This window comes from Pocillopora damicornis, chromosome 7, assembly GCF_964200805.1.
Source record: "Pocillopora damicornis chromosome 7, jaPocDami1.2, whole genome shotgun sequence".
Taxonomy (NCBI): domain Eukaryota; kingdom Metazoa; phylum Cnidaria; class Anthozoa; order Scleractinia; family Pocilloporidae; genus Pocillopora; species Pocillopora damicornis.
The window spans coordinates 802,410-820,419 of NC_142676.1; the positions used below are offsets into that span (position 1 = coordinate 802,410).

The 18,010-nt window shown below is 35.8% G+C and overlaps 4 protein-coding genes and 1 long non-coding RNA gene across 6 annotated transcripts; 3 read left to right on the plus strand and 2 right to left on the minus strand.

The window, feature by feature from the left end:
* Window positions 1-51: 51 nt before the first annotated feature.
* Window positions 52-4,067, plus strand: LOC113668548 (uncharacterized). Its single transcript, XM_027184464.2, has 2 exons — window positions 52-1,996; window positions 2,480-4,067. The coding sequence occupies exons 1-2, from the start codon at window positions 151-153 to the stop codon at window positions 3,112-3,114; spliced, it is 2,481 nt and encodes an 826-aa protein (XP_027040265.2). The 5' UTR covers window positions 52-150; the 3' UTR covers window positions 3,115-4,067.
* Window positions 3,818-12,305, minus strand: LOC113668546 (inositol-tetrakisphosphate 1-kinase). 2 transcript variants are annotated; one of them, XM_089211724.1, is made up of 12 exons: window positions 12,046-12,305; window positions 11,898-11,922; window positions 9,848-9,973; window positions 8,965-9,082; window positions 8,760-8,858; window positions 8,371-8,414; window positions 8,141-8,236; window positions 7,825-7,894; window positions 6,813-6,886; window positions 6,289-6,378; window positions 5,414-5,495; window positions 3,818-5,291 (listed from the first exon to the last, which is right to left on the minus strand). In XM_089211724.1, exons 1-12 carry the CDS (start codon window positions 12,150-12,152, stop codon window positions 5,179-5,181), a joined length of 1,044 nt encoding a protein of 347 aa, XP_089067850.1. In that variant the 5' UTR covers window positions 12,153-12,305; the 3' UTR covers window positions 3,818-5,178. The 2 variants fall into 2 exon arrangements, with proteins under 2 accessions (XP_089067850.1, XP_089067851.1); XM_089211725.1 differs by lacking the exon at window positions 11,898-11,922 and having other exon boundaries at window positions 12,046-12,301.
* A 34-nt stretch (window positions 12,306-12,339) lies between these two features.
* On the plus strand, window positions 12,340-15,557 carry LOC113681424 (uncharacterized). Its single transcript, XM_089211727.1, has 5 exons — window positions 12,340-12,586; window positions 13,009-13,106; window positions 13,673-13,736; window positions 14,010-14,069; window positions 15,067-15,557. The coding sequence occupies exons 1-5, from the start codon at window positions 12,358-12,360 to the stop codon at window positions 15,132-15,134; spliced, it is 519 nt and encodes a 172-aa protein (XP_089067853.1). The 5' UTR covers window positions 12,340-12,357; the 3' UTR covers window positions 15,135-15,557.
* On the minus strand, window positions 13,233-15,073 carry LOC149041938 (uncharacterized). The gene is made up of 2 exons (XR_016188240.1): window positions 14,503-15,073; window positions 13,233-14,172 (listed from the first exon to the last, which is right to left on the minus strand). It is a non-coding gene; the product is annotated as an uncharacterized LOC149041938 (long non-coding RNA).
* A 1,409-nt stretch (window positions 15,558-16,966) lies between the features above and the next one.
* LOC149041939 (protein sel-1 homolog 1-like) lies at window positions 16,967-17,788 on the plus strand. Its single transcript, XM_089211728.1, has 2 exons — window positions 16,967-17,086; window positions 17,571-17,788. The coding sequence occupies exons 1-2, from the start codon at window positions 16,994-16,996 to the stop codon at window positions 17,691-17,693; spliced, it is 216 nt and encodes a 71-aa protein (XP_089067854.1). The 5' UTR covers window positions 16,967-16,993; the 3' UTR covers window positions 17,694-17,788.
* Window positions 17,789-18,010: the final 222 nt, after the last annotated feature.

Consider the following 18,010-nt stretch of genomic DNA (forward strand, 5'->3'; position numbering starts at 1 on the left):
GTACCGTACTCGTTATTAACCGAGTAGGAAACTGGTAGCGAATATTTGGCGCGAAAAGTAAAGTGCTGCAGTTTGGCCGTCTTCAAGATATTTTTTACCAAAAGAACTTCTGAAATTCTTATTCCCCGAAGAGAAGTATCTTCTTTTATAATGGTTGAGACGTTGTTTTCTCTAGAGGTACATGTGGAAAGTGTGGAAGATCTTCAAGTAGCATGTAAGTTACCAGCATTGTGCTTTCGTCTGTTGGATTTCCCAATGATGATAATACATCATGTTTCTCCTGTCGACGCCGAGAAATTACGACATAGAATTCGCATGGAAGGCAAAGATTCTGTACTTCATGCTCTAAAAGATCGCTTTGGAAATTTCCAGTTTCGTAAAGGTAAATCTTGCCTATTCAAAGCAAGCATAGACACTCTCCTGGTTCAACTACAAACTGTTCCTTTATATTCAATGTTGATGGATTTGTGGCCGAAAAAGCCCCTACTTGTCGGAAGCTCGTTGATTCCTTTAAAGAAAGCGATAAATAAAATATCTACCGATGTTTACCAGAATGGCGTGGCTGTTCCCTCTTTTTACAGAGATGAGGGTGATTTTAATGTTTACAATCTCATGGGAAGTTCCATAGCGAACGTAAAACTTGGTTTTAGGTTATTGAGTTTGGGAGGGTCACTGATCCCACACATTCCTACAGAAGCCTTGGGTGAGAGGATTACTGAAAAGATTGAAACGAACGGTGAAGTTGAGGAAGCTGTAAAGGGAGCTTTGGAAAAAGTATTGCCTGAAATTGAATTAGAAGATGAAATTACAGAAAACGGATTCGATACAAAGAGTGAACGTGATGCCAGAACTGTTAAGAAACCCGATGATAGGCAGAGTGTGGAAGTTCAAACAAATCTTCCTGTAAAAACTCTCAAAACTTCTAGAACTGTTGATAGAGGGAGAAAAACAAGTGAAGAAGATGTAGTGATCACCAATACAGTTTGCCCTCCCCCTCTTTATTATAATTATTATTCTAGTTCCACACCTTCTGGAAGGTTTCACTCAGAAGCTGATGGCAAAGGGATACAACAAAGTTCTTCAATTCATGCAGATCCAAGACGCATACAAGCTGTTGATCAAGGTGACAGTGCTGATTTGGACTTCTTGTATTATGATCCTGGTGTGGTTCAAACAGATGGAACTGCTAATGTTACATCAGTTTCAGTACAAACTGATGAGAAATTATTAAAACCACCCTTTGGACATCAGGGTGATACTGTGCAATCTGAATTCAATCTGTATAATCTACAAGGTGTTATGTCCGAAAGTCATTTGCCAATTTTAAACGCATTGCTTCAAGAACTTTCTTGTTTGACAAGAGTAGGTGAAACTCATCCCAGTTCATTAAGTGGGCAATCTCCAAGAATTCTGCCAACTGTTCATAGCAAAAGAGGTCCTTCCGGTCATAAAGGATCACGGAGCGTTCCCAAAGATGAAACATACAGAAAACAAAATGTTCAAGCAGCATCTCTGAAGAAGTCTCAAACATTGGTTATTGGTTTGCCAAGACAAAGAGTACGTTTCAAGCAGACAAGTCTTACTTACGGAATGACTAAAACTCAAAAAATTAGACTAGAGATGAATCAAAAGGGGAAATTACCAAACAGAACTAAACCTTCTGAAGAACACAGGGCTTTAACTGAAAAAGATAAGATCAAAAGAGAGCATGAGAAGATGCCTTTGCCAACAGGCAATTTAGGACAGACATATAAAATAGGCATAGCAAAAAAGCAGACAAAGAGAGATGCAAAGCATACAGCAGATGCACAGGTCCAAACACAACAGTCATCCACTGAAGTACCAGATAATGAAAAAAGTGGGATTCCTGTAACCACATGGGTGGTGAAAGAGAGCTCGGTATTAATTAATACTGAGCCAACTCTTCCCAATACTGACAGTGCAAGGAGTGTAAAGAGTCAAAATAGTCTGGAAATTTTCATCCCTCAGGTTGAAGGTATGTAAACTAAATGTAACAGAGATTACAAACTACTATTTTTCTGAGGCAGCCTTTGGGTAAGTCTCTAACATACTCAAATACATCAGAGAGAAGTTCAAGATGAGCGCAACAGACAGTTATTTTGTTTGGCAAAGTCAAACTTAACATTTGGGAGACAAGACAAAACATGTTTTTACAGTGCCTTTCTATAAATTAACCTTCTACACTCTGACAACAGTATGCATATTCTCCATACTGTTCTCTATTCATTCCTTAAGCTGCAAACAAGGAGAATTTGTTTAACAATCAAGAGCTTCTTTAGTTGGTGATCATTTCCTTTATTCTTGTGACCCTCATGGGTGATTCAGGGTAGATATTTTAAGAAGATATTAGATGCTGGTTACTCTTTGGAGTCAAAGTGAGTGACTCCATTTCAATTATAGCTGCCCATCATTATTTTTTATTCTGTTTCAGCCACTGATAACATTATTTTGATTTCAGGAGAACCAGAAGAGAGAAGTGATCAGGAAAAGGAATGGACCACTGATCAGGCTACAGCTGGCTTTTATGATAACACAGGGATCTTAGGTGCAGAGCTGGATGGTGTGCAAGGAAGCTCTGCCATGACCATGTACACAGAGGACTTTCAAGATTCTGGAACAGAGGGGTCGCATGCATCATACCACTTAGCTTTCACAAAGAGTAGCAGTGTTGAAGGTGAAAATCTGAGGCAGAGATCAAATTCTGACATTTCATCTGCCAGTCAAATGTCTCAAGGTATTTCTGCAGCATCAGGGAAACCAGTCCTGTCATCTCATTCTCCAGTGAAAGCAAAATCCAAGAGGATACAAGGGAGGAGGAAGGGGGAAGCTGCAGTGGATGTGAAACAGAAAGTGACAACATCAGAACAAGATTCTGTTGCTCAGATATCTAACCTAACCAAAAGTTCTTCTAGTTCATCCAAAAATTCTGATGAAAGAAGTGAAGCAAGTTATTCTGATGACTTCCACTCTGTTGGCTCAGAACCTGAACAACAGAACTCCCAATCTTTATCTGATGATAGTATTGATGACAACTCTCAGCACACAAAGCTTAATCTTCCACCTCCTGCAAGTAATCTGGGATATACTTATTAATCATGTCAACTGTCTTTGATCATTGCAATTGATAACCCTTTTACTCCAAAGATTAAGTTATGTCTCATTCCTCCTTTGTATGTATGCAGTTTGGCAACAAGTATTAATTTTTATTACTTAAAATAACTTAAAAGCTCTACCCCTTGGACTTTTAGCCCAAACATAAGACAAGGTTAGGAATGCAGTGCTCCAAGCTGCAACTCCTTTGGCTTTCAGGTGACTGAGTTGAAGAAAAGTTTGGTTACTAAATTTGCAGAGAAAAACAGATTTTTGACTTGTGTTTGGTGATCTTTTCACAATGTATAAACACTGTTTTTTATTTTTTCACACTTGCTGAGAGAAGTGTGTAAGAGTGAGGTGTTAGCAGGATAAAGTAGGGTAGTCACATTGATAATCACCATTTTACTCAGTGTTTCTGGGTGTTTCTTAACAATTTCCCACAAGTTTTATCCTTCCCTTATGATTTTAACTTTGGTGACCTCTAATGGTTTTAGGGTTGCCAGTTTAAAAGATTTTAACTTGGAGCCCTTGGTGCATGGGGGAATGTTTTGTCATGGGAGGCATTCCCAAAAGGCAATAAGTTTTAGAAAAAGATTGATTTGAAAGGGGAATCTCAATAAGGGAAGGGACAGGTTCAGGTCAGAAACTCTTCTTGTTGGGAGGAACGAGTGAGAGTTACACAAACAACATATTTGACCTGATATTTGCTTGAACAACTTTATTTTGAGGTCTATGAGAAGTTGTGACAAGTATGACTGAACATTGTCAGTTATGTGTATTTATTTAACAATAGAACTCTTTTACTGATTTTACAGGAGTAATAATAATCTCATGATTGTGTGGATATGATGCTGTGGTTGGAACAATAATGCACATCCCCACTATCCAACTTTTGTAAAAAAATTAAGTTCAAGACAGCACAGCCCTCAAAGAAAAATAAAACACTCAATCAAGTCTAGACTGTTCATGTTTAAGTTAGGAAAGGTTAACAAGGAAAAAGACATTATTACTTAATACCTTGTAACAAAGTCTCTATTCACAGTGAATTTCCATCTCAATGGGTTCCAAGTTCCAAACTCACTTTCAAATTTAGGCTGAGTGCACAAACTTTCTTATAAAAGTGAGTTTTAATAGTATGTCAACAAGAATCATTTTTAATTTTTTTTAGTGGTCTCTATTGAACTTAAACAAACAAACAGAAGCCATATTGTCTATTTCCAGCTTCATCTAATGTGGTAACAGAAAAGGCAATTACCAAGGATAAACTGATGTCCATTGAAGAATAAAGACAGTCTCCATGTACATCTTACTTTTTAAAGTTACTAGTAAGTCACAGAAACTGAACCATGTAAACCTCTTCATGTGAATTCTAAACTCTCTCTAACTTGTGTTCCTGAGCATTATTCAAATGAGTCACTGAGCAATTTCAACCCTTTGCGAAACTGTGCTCCAACAAAGTATATTTCAGGTCACATGCTCCAGCCTCTTGATCTTTGATCTTCAATAATGTGGTCTTTTCACATGTTACCTGCTAACAGAGATGTTTTGTGATCCATATGACTCTGCTGACAAGGTGATATGTTTGTATGTTTTACCATCAAAAAATTAAAGAAATAATTAATACACTTAATTAATAAGTAAGCAGAAATCTCTCTCTACAAGCTCATGAAGAATCCAAGAAAGTTATAAAAAATTCTCATAAATAGGGAGCACCACAGCCTAATAGTTAGTGCAGAAGACTTTGAATCAAGAGTATGGAGTCTAAGTCCTAGTGCCATCCTTATGTTTGAGATCTTAGACACGACACTCTGCTGTCACAGTACCCCTCTCCAACCACAATAGTTATCGCAAACTGTTGGGAAGACTTCAGGAACTGCCTGGAATGCTTGCAATGATCTGGAACTCCATTCAGTAAGAGTGGCAAGACTCCTACATGCCCCATGTTATGGAGACTGAGTTGAGTCCACTTCAGCATATTTCTTCTCACTCTGAGCTCAGTTTGTTTAATTTGTGGTAAAATTTACACCCAAGTAATGGTTTCTAAAGAGAATAGAAACTCCTTTGTCAACTCAACACTATAGGTGAGGTAGCTGTCCTTTCCGTGGTATGTGCTTCGTCAAGTAAGTCATGTACATACTTTGCAAAGTCAACAGGAAATGATGGTGCTCCTTCATATCCTAACAATAAGATAAAAGGATCTCTCAGGAAGCAAAATTAACAATAAATTGTTTACAAGAACTATGGCCCCAACTACTCTGAATGTACAATGTGGTAAATTGTAACAAAAACACAGACTCACCTGGAAAGTAATTGATATCGATAACAACATGGTGCCCTGTGCCTTTCTCCACAACAATGTCAATGCCAAACATTGTTAAATTCTGTTTAAAGAAAATAGACCACATTTTCATTAAATTTTTCCTGGAAAGACACAAAATCACTGACTTCACTTTATAAGCTGAAATCAGCAAAATCATATGATATAATCAATTCTGCCAAGTTAACCAGGATGCACAACTGTCTATACATGTGCCTTTTTTTCAAAGAAACTGCCAATACAAGAAAGAAGTTTCAATCCTGGTGAAGAAATTTAGCTCAGGTTGAAAATTTCCCTTTTTGGTGCCTGGCCTTAAATGTTCAGCTCTGCAGAACAGACTGAAAATGGCTACCTGGCTACCAGTGTTTCAACCTGGGTTGATACATGAACTTAAAAATAATAATAACAATAATAATAATAATAATAATAATAATAATAATAATAATAGCAATAATAATAATAATAACAATATAGTTAAGAGAGAAAACTGATGTAAGGTTGGATAACAGGGGCAAACAACAAAAACAGTGACAACACCAAAAATAAATATTTTTGTGATCTCAACTCGTTTTCATGGTTGGACTCTCTCGAGGATGGCTGGTGCTAGCCTAGGTGATCCAGTAAAAGAAACAAAACCCCAAAAAAATATCTTCAAGGCACATTCTCTCGTCACTTGTGGGAATTATAAATTAATGAAGCTGGGTGAACTTGTATTTTAACTTGCAGAAGCCTAATCCCACTCAGCAAAAATCCTTCACAAGTTTACAAGAAGGGAAGTATGAGACAACAAGCTTGGTTGCTGGTAATTTGGCATTCCACCATAAAGCTATATCTGTGACTGTGATAAGAACACTTACCAATTTTGGTTGAAGTTTTCTGACAAGTTTTAAAACTAAGTTTTCATCCAGCCCTATACTGTTTGTGCTATCACTATCATCATTGTCAAGCTGTACATGAACAGTCAACATGAAAAACAAAGAGATTCAGTTTGCCAGTGAAATAAATACTGCAGCAATGATTATACAATACTAAACCCTGGGTTAGTACAATTATGCTTCACAGATGATTTTTCAGCATCAGTTGCTTTGTTAAGTTGGGGTATTCAGTTGGTCTTGTTGCTTATTTCAATGTCATGTCATCAGTGCCAGTAATCACTGATTTGTGTTAAGAGGAGTATGTTCTAAGTTAGTGAACCTATTTTCAGTAACTGAAAAAAATTATAGCGACCCATAGATAAGGCCTAAAGTAGAGTCCTAGTCAATATAGAAATTTTTGGGAGTAACAAGTATTGTTGTCTGACTGTCACAGGGCTCATATCAGAATTTTTAAGACATATTACATAAGACATGACCAGTATTGCATCTACACTGTACAGCTGTACCTCACTAAGATAAGATCCTGAGTCAGGTTTGGAAACATCATGTGATGAAAAGAATATTGTTTTCATCTCTTTTGCTGATGAAAGAAAAAACAGACATTGTTGTCATTTGTTGAAAGCTCAAAAACTAGTTCCTTGTCTGTATTACAATAACTTCAATCAACCACTGTATTCTATTTTAGTCGGCACTTCAAAGTGAAATTTTAAAATAACTGGAGACAATTTTGAATCAATTAATTTCCTTTACTGAATAATTCTGAAGGACAGACTTATATCAATCTTCTCTAATTAAAAACATTCGTGTTTTGTCTCTCATTGAAGTATTTTTAATCAAAACACAACATAATGAAAAATTTAAGTGATAAAATGTTTTCAATTGATTTCTTAGGAGGTTGTAATAAGATCAGTTAACAGTACAGTTAAAGATTTTTAACCCTTTAACCTCTAAGAGTGACTAGCATCTAATTTCTCCTCACAATATCATCCCTGAATCAAACATGAAAATCATGAGAATAGAGGAGATGATCACCAACTAAAAGAGCTCTTGATTGTGAAACAAATTCTCCTTGTCAACCTCTTTGGAAATGTATGGAGAACAGAATGGATAATTTGCATATTGATGTTAGGGTGTAGAAGATTACAACATTTCTAAAATTTATAGCAGAGCTCACAGAGTGTAGCCCCATAATTATACAAAATAGTAGTAACCCATTGAGCCGAAAAAATTTGGACGTATAACCATACAACCAACTGTACAAAGTGCTACTTTTAGCATGCACAGCCAACTGTACCAACTGTACAGGAACTATCTTATAATCAGTCCTCTACATGGACACAGAGAAGTTGCGAATGAAAATCCATTAATATTACCACAGACTTTATCCATAGTAGGGGCTTCAGTTTTGTTCAAGAGACATGTGGGAAAAAAAAAATGTGAGCTATATATTACTCTACAATCAAGAATGCTATGCATATCCCAAATACAAGGCAGCTAAACACAATTCATCTAACTTACTTGTAGTCTTGTAAAAATTCTTGATTGATGGTCTCTCTACGATGTAATGCTTATCTCCTGCCACAAATACCTGTTAATGGGGCATATAATTAGATAATTACCGAGGGGACAGGGGGACAAAAAGACTTTTTGTGATTGAATGAAAGGCAACACAGATGAAAATATCTTGATCCCAAAAGAAATGAAGTAAAAATAATCTCACATTATCAGTCTCCTTTGACTGCCTCATATAAATTGACACATAGCACTGGAGTGCATTGCCGCGAGTTTTTCCTTGCCTTATGAAATTCAGTTGCATACATTACAACTTACTTACCTTAAATAAAACAGCATCATGATTTACAAATTGTTGAACAACACATGGAGCCTGTGTCAGGTCCTGCAGTCCTTCCTCATTAAAGATTAATGCCATCTAAAATGCAAGACAAAAATGATTACAGTTAACAATAACTTTCTCTACAGTTGGTAAAAACTTGACAAACACAATTTCCTGTCCATCCATATACATCTATAACTAAATTCCTTCCTTGTCTGGTAAACATTTACCTCATGACACAATTCTGATCCATGACCAATGACAGTTTTACAAACTGAAATGTAATGTATAACACCGCAAAAAATGATATTTAGTATATTGGCATTGCAATTTTCATAGGATACAGTTCCAAAAAAAAAATTGTGTACAAAGTTAAAATTTATATTTATAACCTCAAGCTACAACAGTGATCTATGCTATATTAGAAAAAAATATAATGATTTTACATCAAATCTTTTGGTTTTCTATTTCCTATTTATTCATGGCACTTATATATTATGTATTACCTCAAAAGTTGGGTGACCAAAAGTATCCTCAAATAGTGCAATCTGAACTGAACTAAATAATAAATTAAATGCATTTAAATCCAATTAATTAAAACAGAGATCTAGGTACTTACTCATTGGAAACATAACACCAGCATTTTCAATTCTCATCAAATTCTGTTTATAGTCAAGCTCATCAAATTGCACAAAGTTAGGAACAAAGACTTTAACTCCTATCAATGAGAAGATGAATAATTATTTAATAATTGATTTTTGACAACAATATATGGTTTGATCATAAATACTCAGTGCAAAGTGAAATCAAAACTTCACACAAACCTTCCTCCAGGATTTCACACTCTTTCATGATCTGATAACTTTTTGTTCTGTCAAATAACTTGTGGATTGATTCCATTGGATCAATGATGATGATTTCTGGGTGATCTTTAATATACATCTAAAAAAGAACATTTCACAATAGTTTCCTAAATGGAAAGATGTTTTTTTATTTTGTCATGACCATAGGAGCATATATATTTTTTTTTATTTTCACTGGGTCAAAAGCCCAGTGTTATGGTGAGTGTGCTGGACTCCCAGTCAAGAGGACTGGGTGTGAGGCCTGGTTAGGGCTTTGTGTTGTGCTCTCAGGCAAAACACTGGTACCTTACTTTTAAAGTGCCTCTCTCACCGAGTATAAATGGGTGCCAGCCTGATAAAAGACTAGCAAGTAACCTTGCCATGAACAGGCAACCCATTCAGGGGAGAGTAGTAACACTACAAAATTTCTTCAAGATACGTGAATCAGGATAAGCTCTGGCTGGATATGCCACCGGCTCAAGTACAGACTTATCCCTTTAACTCCCATGAGTGACCAAGACAGAATTTCTCCTTACAATATCAATACAATATCAAGCAGACAAGTGATGAGAATAAAGAAAAGTCTTAATAGGGGGGTTATTAGTTGATTCAATACCAGATTCCTCAAACTAACATCAAAAAAACTATATGGCAGACAGTAAGGAGAATTACTAATGAGATCTTGGGAGTTAAAGGATTAACCTTCACCTAACGTTAGCCTCAGTGATCTTTCACTACTGATTAAAAGTCAGTTCTATTGCAAGTAAAAAAAGACTGGCCTTGGCAATTGAAGCACACTTGAATTGAAAGACAAAATTATGAAGTAATACAGGCTGCTTGATAAAGAAAGTGTGAAATACATTACCTCTACTCCTTTTAATGTTTTAATAGCTTCTTCATCGCCCTCAGTAGCGGCTGCCATGTAATCTGTTATCTTCTGGATGATCAGGTCAAAGGGACCTTGTTCTTCTAGTGGTCTGTCCAAGTCCACCTGATCAAAATAAATTTTACCTTGTGAATAACTAGACTTGCTATTTTCTAGTGCTATTTGATGAGTATAGTTTTAGCAATGGGTTTTTCACAATATTAACCCTTTACACTTTAACATGCATATTCTCTATGCTGTTCTCTATACATGAACTTAGTTAAAGATAAGGAGAATTTGTGTAACAATCAAGAGCTTCTGACAATTGGTGATCATTTCTTTTATTCTCGTGACCTGAATGTTTGATTCAGGGGTCATATTCTAAGGAGAAATTAGATGCTAGTCACTCTTTGTTGTCAAAGGGTTAACTCTTTGTCCATTCTCATCAGTTCAAATTGAAATCTGGTATGTTGCTTTTTCAAGGAGGGTTGAATAATGGAGAAATACTGTAACAAAAAGACAGCCCAGGGCAAAGGAAACAACTGATGCCAGGTCTAGTAAATGAACATAAGCCACAGTACCAAGACATACATTCTCTTGCTACTGTTACATCCACGCACCCTTGCTAGTTATCAGAAATAGAAACACTTGTCATCATCTGTGTGAAAACTCGCAAAGACAACAAGGATAACAGCCAACAAAGAACCTGTGCAGGAATTTAAATCTACTGCCATGTTCCCTTACATAAAGGGTGCATCTGAGGTTCTTTGCCACTGCCTACAACATCAAGGCATATGGACCGTTTTCAAGTCTGGCACAACACTTGGGTCTCAGTACAACCTAAAGACGCCCCGAAACCATCAAAACAAGATGGTGTTCTTTACAAGATCCCATGTAAATGGGGCTAAGTGTATATCAGCAAAACTGGGAGAATTTATTGATTGTGACCCCCATTGGTACATGCATAGGGTCAAAGAGGCTATCCATATAGGACTTCACCCTAAAAACATCAACAGGGATAGTGGAAGCAAAATTCCCTAAGCTTGGAAACCCACAATCAAACGAAACAACAGCCAATCAATGAGGACCAATGAGGGAACACCATCTAGCAATCAGAATAATAACAAGGATCAAAATGCACCAATAGCAGCAAACCAACATGCTACAAATAGAGACACATAAAGAATCAACCTCATTGCCTGATGAAAACTAGCAGTATTGCAGTCGAAACATTGCGATCAACATCCAAAGTGTCTCCATTGTGAGACATATGCATAAAGTTCATCTCCTAACTGATAAGAAGTATAACCATTGAAGTGAGGACAAATTTATTTGTCATCTAATAAAAATCATTGAACCAAATGATCTCTACATTTCCCCTACGTCAATTTGATAAGCAATGCCATTTTGTACGTGACCTATGAGTTTTCAATACAAGAGGAACATGATAAGAGACTTTCACCTTCATGTATAAATCATGCTTTTACTTTTCCCTTTCATAATTCAATATCAATTATGATGATAAAACAAACCATTCGCAAATGATCGAAACTTTGGTCGATCTGTTGGAAAGATGCTCTAAAATTTATTATTTACGGGAAATTTCGTTGATGATTCAAGACGATAGAGGGCGGAGTAGTTTTCGACTGATATATTTCCCAAGTCTTTTAGTTTCAAACACGCGAGGTACAGCGAAAACCGCATAACGTGAATAAGTTTCCCTAAATACGGATAAGAAAGATAAGTTTCCGGAAAGGCTGGACTGCAAATAGTGCTCGTAGCAATTTCAAATGGCAAAACAGATGGGGACGTGATCGCCTTTTTTATTTTCAATTAAGTGTACATGTGATTCATGATTTTCCTCAATTTAATTTGTTTGATCCACCGCGTAAATTAAAAAGTGCGTCAATTCCCCATTACAACCAAGATGAAAGGACGAAAAACAGTTTTCTTCGTAATTGAAGAACAATTTCTCCTGATTAAGTTAAATTAGTTTTATTGTTATCCTTGACTGCGTACGCCTGATCTGAGCTAACATGAGCCTTCTTACCTCAACCAGATCGATACCAGTTTTCCTACAAAAGTGTGAAAAAAATGAAATTATATAAAAAAATATACCATGTGTACCTGAAGTAATTTTGAACAACATCGATGCCTGCATAAAACAAAATAAATGGCTGGTTTGGCAACAAACTCACCCACACAACTGCATGAAGGTGTCGAAAATACTCTTACGCATCTTTCTCTGACTGACCAAAAACCCGACTCGTTTTCGCTTGAGAAGCCCGTTACTGTTCCTAAACATCGTATATGAATTCTCCACTCAACCACTCAAAGTAATCTCCAAAATTACCGTTAGGAATATCATTTTTGAGAGAATTTCAACAGCATGTTATATTCCAAACATGCGCCTCATAATATTCCGCTCCCATGCTGATGAGTGACTGCTAGTACTGTAATCAGCGGTCCAACAAACAAATTTACTACCCAAGCTTTTCATCGTTTCCAAAATGGCTTCTCGAGTGATTCTTTCGCATACAAAGTTTCTGGGTTATGTCGCTTTTAATGAACTGAATTTCGTTCGTTCGTCAGTTTCTTTCGACTATCGTTGCGTAAGAAATGCCAGTTATGTTAATTTTTCAAAAAAATTGACAAGAAATAACGACTCAAGGGAAATAACTGCATCAACAAGTTTGGTACAAAATGGTGTCAGAAGTTTCAGTTTACAACATTGGCATGGTGAGTCGGGGACGTATAATGATTAATTCTAACACAGTCATAAAGAGAAAAAACAACGGTCGAAAAAATTGGCACGTGGTTTGAATCAGTGAGAGTTCGGCGAGAATCAAAAATGGCAGTTGTGTGTGCTGATAGTTGAACTATATGTTATTTATGCACCCTCAGAATCAAGCTGAAAAACAAATGCCTTTTGAACCTGCCATCAGAATTAGTTACGTTTTTTTTTTTTTTATCATCTTAAGTTGGATCTCACGCTTCTTTGCTGAATGCATTTTTTTCTTTTTTTTGGAGACAGCTGTCCTTTTACAATCAGAATATTCACAGATAGCACAAAGATTTAGTCAATAAGTGCAGTGTTGATTAACTAGCTCTAATTGTTGTGCTGAACTATTAAATAATTAGTTTTCTACTTATTGTTTCAGGTATAAGAGCATCCAAACTCACAGTGGATAATATCAAGGATTATGATGAAAACATTGGATGCCCAATCTGCAGAAGAAACATTACCTTCACTTATAAAGTACTCTGAATTTTGTTACACAGGCAGGGCTAATGCTTGAAATGTCAGTTTTGAAACTCTTAATGGTGGCCAATTTGCATTATCAACTCAGTTGATAAAACAAAAATTATCTTGCTACATACATAACCAGTTTGAATACTGTATTTATTTGATAAAGTGTCTAACCCTAAATAAGTGCTCACCTCATAGGTAGGAAAAGTTAATAGGTGCCCAGCCTCAAATAAGCACCCCCTTACCCCCACTATTAAATGTTTTGTTGCAAAGCAAACTTATTACTTGCTGAAAATCATGAAAACTAAGTTAGTGCCCTCCTTCATTAACTGCACTCTCTTGAGGTCCAAAATTTAATAAGTGCTCAGGGTGCTCAATTGAATATATACAGCATATCCAATTTTAATCTAAGACCTAATCTATAACAAACATCCATTCTATTTCTTTTTTTTTATGGCTGTAGATGAAAGGCAAAATAATGTTGAATGTAAAGAATCAGCAAAAATTTGAAGTTTTAAGGTGCAAACTGTATTATAACAATGACTTCAATTTAATTCATTTTGTTACCTACATAGGATGTGTTGTTCTTATCACAGTTCATGTCTCCAAAAGGTTACATCCTTAATCGGAGAGTGACAGGTAAGTTGCTATTGATACAAATTTGGTAAATCAACTGAATAAAAAAAGCTACCTTTCAAAAGATATTTTTTTCTCCAACTGGTTTATAAGTTTTGTAAACAAAATGTATTAACCAGAGTCAATGCTGTCATTGATTTCTTTTGCTTGGAATGGTTCTCATTTGCTTTTGTTGTCTATCTAATCTGTACTTCTTTTAGTCTAAGCCTTACAATCATCAATTAATTTATTAATAAATAAATATATAATGTTCCAAATACTGTTTTTCTCCAAAAGGTGTTTGCTCGAAACAGCAGAGGAAATTAGAGAAAGCTATCAGAATATCACAAAGGCTTGGTGAGAATAGTCTTCATTATAAAATTTTTAACTCCAGATATTGAATTTCTAGTGTTCTGATTGGTTCACTCAACTCTGGTTATCAGCTTATACATGGAATCACCTTAAACAGAAACAAATTCACCCACGTTTCTAAATTTTAGTGTTAGAACAAATTCATTAAGCTCCCATAGCATTAATGTAAGGTGCAGAATTAAATAAAACAATTATTCCATCTGTGCATTGTTGGATACAAGATGGGTTATAGCCAACTTAGTGCTATGCACCTTGTTGGATATTTACATTTTTATATCCAACATGTGCTCATGGAATAATTGCTAAATGTTGTTGAGATCGTCCCAAACACAGACAATTGATAACAATTTTGTATGCTCCAATGTAAATCATATAGCCAAATAACTCTTGCACCAAAAATCCTGGAATTAGCACCAACCTGTAAATCAGCACCCCTATTCAAAACACACCTCCCTTCAAGAACTTGTACTTCCCTATTCCTATTTTCACTGAAAAATAATGTTTAAACTAGATAAGTGCTTATTTGTACTGTTATACTTACCAATTTAGAACATAATTTTTCATTAAGTTTGGAAAAACAGCTACTGGTGCAAATACCCTGTGTTGGGTATTTAAAACATTACGATCAGCTTGGTATATGATGATTCATTAACAGCAGATATTGCATGTTGTACACTCTACAGAAAAAATATGGGTAAACATTTTGGAAAAAAGTCTTAAGATAAATGACTTAACTGAATTGAGTGTCCTCTTGAATAACTGGCCTCTCCCCTGAATTTGAAATGAGAATCCTCTTAGTGCTAATCTAAGGGTTAATTTTATAGAACCCTGGCTGTAAAATTGCTTTCAAATACAGATTTTATGAACTCCTTTCAAGGAAGACAACGTTTTTATGTGTAACTTGCATTTCAAATGATTTAAGGTAATGTTTATTATCAAATGATGATTTTAAAATAACAGTAGAAACATGTTTTATTTGCAGGGGTTCTTCCTAAACTGTCACCAATACTGATAAGAGAGCTGGAAAGCCAGAAGCAGGCTCAGGAATAAAGTCACAAGTCAATCACAAACTTGAGTCACTGGTCACTTTGGGATCAGCATCCAGCTGAATACGATGTCTTATCAGAATCATGTTTTTCACAATTGACAAGCCCAGTCTTACTCTAGTGGTAAAAGAGAAGTCCTCAGAAAGACCTGCTGCCCAATTTTTTTGCCTCATGGAAATATTCTCCAAGAAAAAATGGAAGCAGAATACTATGTTTACTATGTCTTTGAAATGACAACAAACTCATTTATAAGCAGTGATTTCATCACTCTTTGCAAACAATACAAGCATAATAATATGTTTATTTGGTAAAATGTCATTCAAATAACAACAAATTCATTTTAATTTTTTTGTATGGGTTCTGCATGACTGAAATACCTGACAAGCTTTTAGATGACTCAAATAAAAATGATAGCACAACATTAAAAGATGCTTTCTTCTTTCTTCGCCTCAATGAGTGCAAAAAATATTTATTGGTTTAAAAAAAAACAGAGTGTTGATAAATGCAATAATATTAAAACTGCACTCAAGTTGTTCTTACTATTTGTGTGTAAATATCATTAAATACACTATAATACATAAAACTTGTGCATGAAGTTGTCCCTTCACAGCATAAAAGGAAGATCCAGATTTTTGGTGCCGACACCAACATACACTGATCCATACTTTCGTGTGCCTGGTACATGATAGAAAGCAAAGCCTAACCCGTGTAGGCTGTGCAGGGTAACCAAGCCACTCTCACGCTCAAACTGGATACTCCATGAGCCTGGAGAGGACACCAACCAACAGTACTAAATATTATTAAATATTAAATAGAGAAGGCAAATAATTCTTGTCATTTTTGAAGTAAGAGGTTCAGAGAAAGTTGTGTATATCCAGAAGGTCTTTCTTTCCTAAACAAATATACAGGACCATGTGTAACGTGTTGATAATTTCAAAAGTCAACAAAAATAGATAATAGTTGATTGATTTTGATAACAATCAATCAGCTAATTTGGAACAGCCATTAGAGGGTCCCAAAAATTAAAAGCCAGGATTACTCCAGAAGTAAGATTTGCCTTCCTTTGGTACATCAGTATCAATTGGATCAAGGAAGTCAATAGCTTTATCCAATTCAGCTTACAAGAAAATAAATCAACTTCACTTTAATAGACAGGTGGATTATTGAAGAAACTAATGGTATCAATGTTTGAATAATCAACGTCTGATCTTTTTTTTTCTTCATTGTCATTGAAAGGAAACACTGCAGCAAGAGTGAAAGTTGGTGATTACCATTACTATGGATATGGAACAGATATTGACTATGAAACAGCAGCAATCCACTACAGTTGCTTCTGAACAGCAACATAGTGCATAGGTAATGTTTAATCTGGGCTACATGCACAAGAGAGGACTGGGTATGAGACAGGTAAAGCAACGTTATTTCTGATGGAACACTTAAAGTGACATGAAAATTGAATGTTGGTCATGGAAGGTTGTAGAGAATGATTCTTCCCAGAGCAGAAGAGCAAGAAATATCCTGATTTAATGAAGGTTACATTATTTCAAAACCCATCTCTTAAGCATAGAGCTGAAGTTCATGAGAAGCATCCAAAATTCCTGTAACTTTACAAGTTTGGGTTTGAACCTAAATCTTCAAAACTTGAGCCAATAAGCTTCCAGTTTGTTAAAATTTATGCTCTCTCTGAGGTTAATTTAAACCCACCATACAATGAAATTCAGACCACTTTATGTTACTCACTACTGGAAATTTAAAGATTGAAAAGGTATGTAACTAAAGGGTCTAAATTATTTGTAAAATATCAATAACTTGAGTGAGAATTTTTTCCGTCAGGACATTCATCTTGCCAAAAGGTTTAGCGACATGGCAGCTCAGACCAGCCCTGATGCCCAGGCCCCAGTCTCACTAGCTCTGTTGAAGCTAGGCGTGTTTTTTACTTGGGAATGGATTCAAGAGGTATCAGAGGAAATTGCTCCTAAAAGCTTTAAATTCACCTCCCACATCTGTTTTCAGAATTTCGCTTTTCCACGTAGAGAAATATTTTCTACAAAGTTACCGGCATTGATAGCTTTCGCTAAGCTTCTCCCAGATACTTTTAAAAATAGATTAAACAGAATTGAAAGATGTAAAATGTACTAGAGGTGTTTATACACATCGTTCAAAAGATCACAGAATAGCCCTAAAACGGGCGGAAAGTGGACGGAATGTCGAGAGGAAAAATAGGATAGTTAAAGTGGACTCAAGTTTCCGCTTTTGTTTCCCATGGCAACCGTCAAGCGTTATTCCCCTGCTACATTGCTTGTCTCCTCTGACCAAGAGAGCCTGGCACAGCCAACCATTATTACGAAGAGATCGTGATCGACTGGCCCAGACTAATCATTCAGATCTTCAAATGAACGTCTCTTTCCATAGTTTTCCCTTTCTATCGATTGTTTTTTAGAATTACGGATCATTGAACTTGTCAAAGTTTACCAAATTTATTGGCGATGACTGGGATATTTATGCAATGACAGGACTTGCCCTCCTGTTTGGAATTCTTCTTCTACTTCGAAGGAGACAATAACCATCTTTTGTAGAATTTGTACAGTAGCCGTAGCTTGTATGACTTTGCAAAAAATTTTTTATTTTAAGCATAATAAAATATTCCGGTTTCTTGTGGTTGGGTGAGTTTTACATTTAAGTTTCTATTTGTCGTAAAGGGCTAAGCTAAGGATGGAAAAGATTTACATCGACGAGAAACTGAGAACTCAGACACTCAAGGCAGGATTTACAAGCTGGATCATCTCTCGTTTAATTCCTTTTAACCAAGAGATCCATTAAATTTTATGCCATCGCAGTTTACTTGTTTTAGTTATCCTTCAATTTTTAACAGTTTCCGTG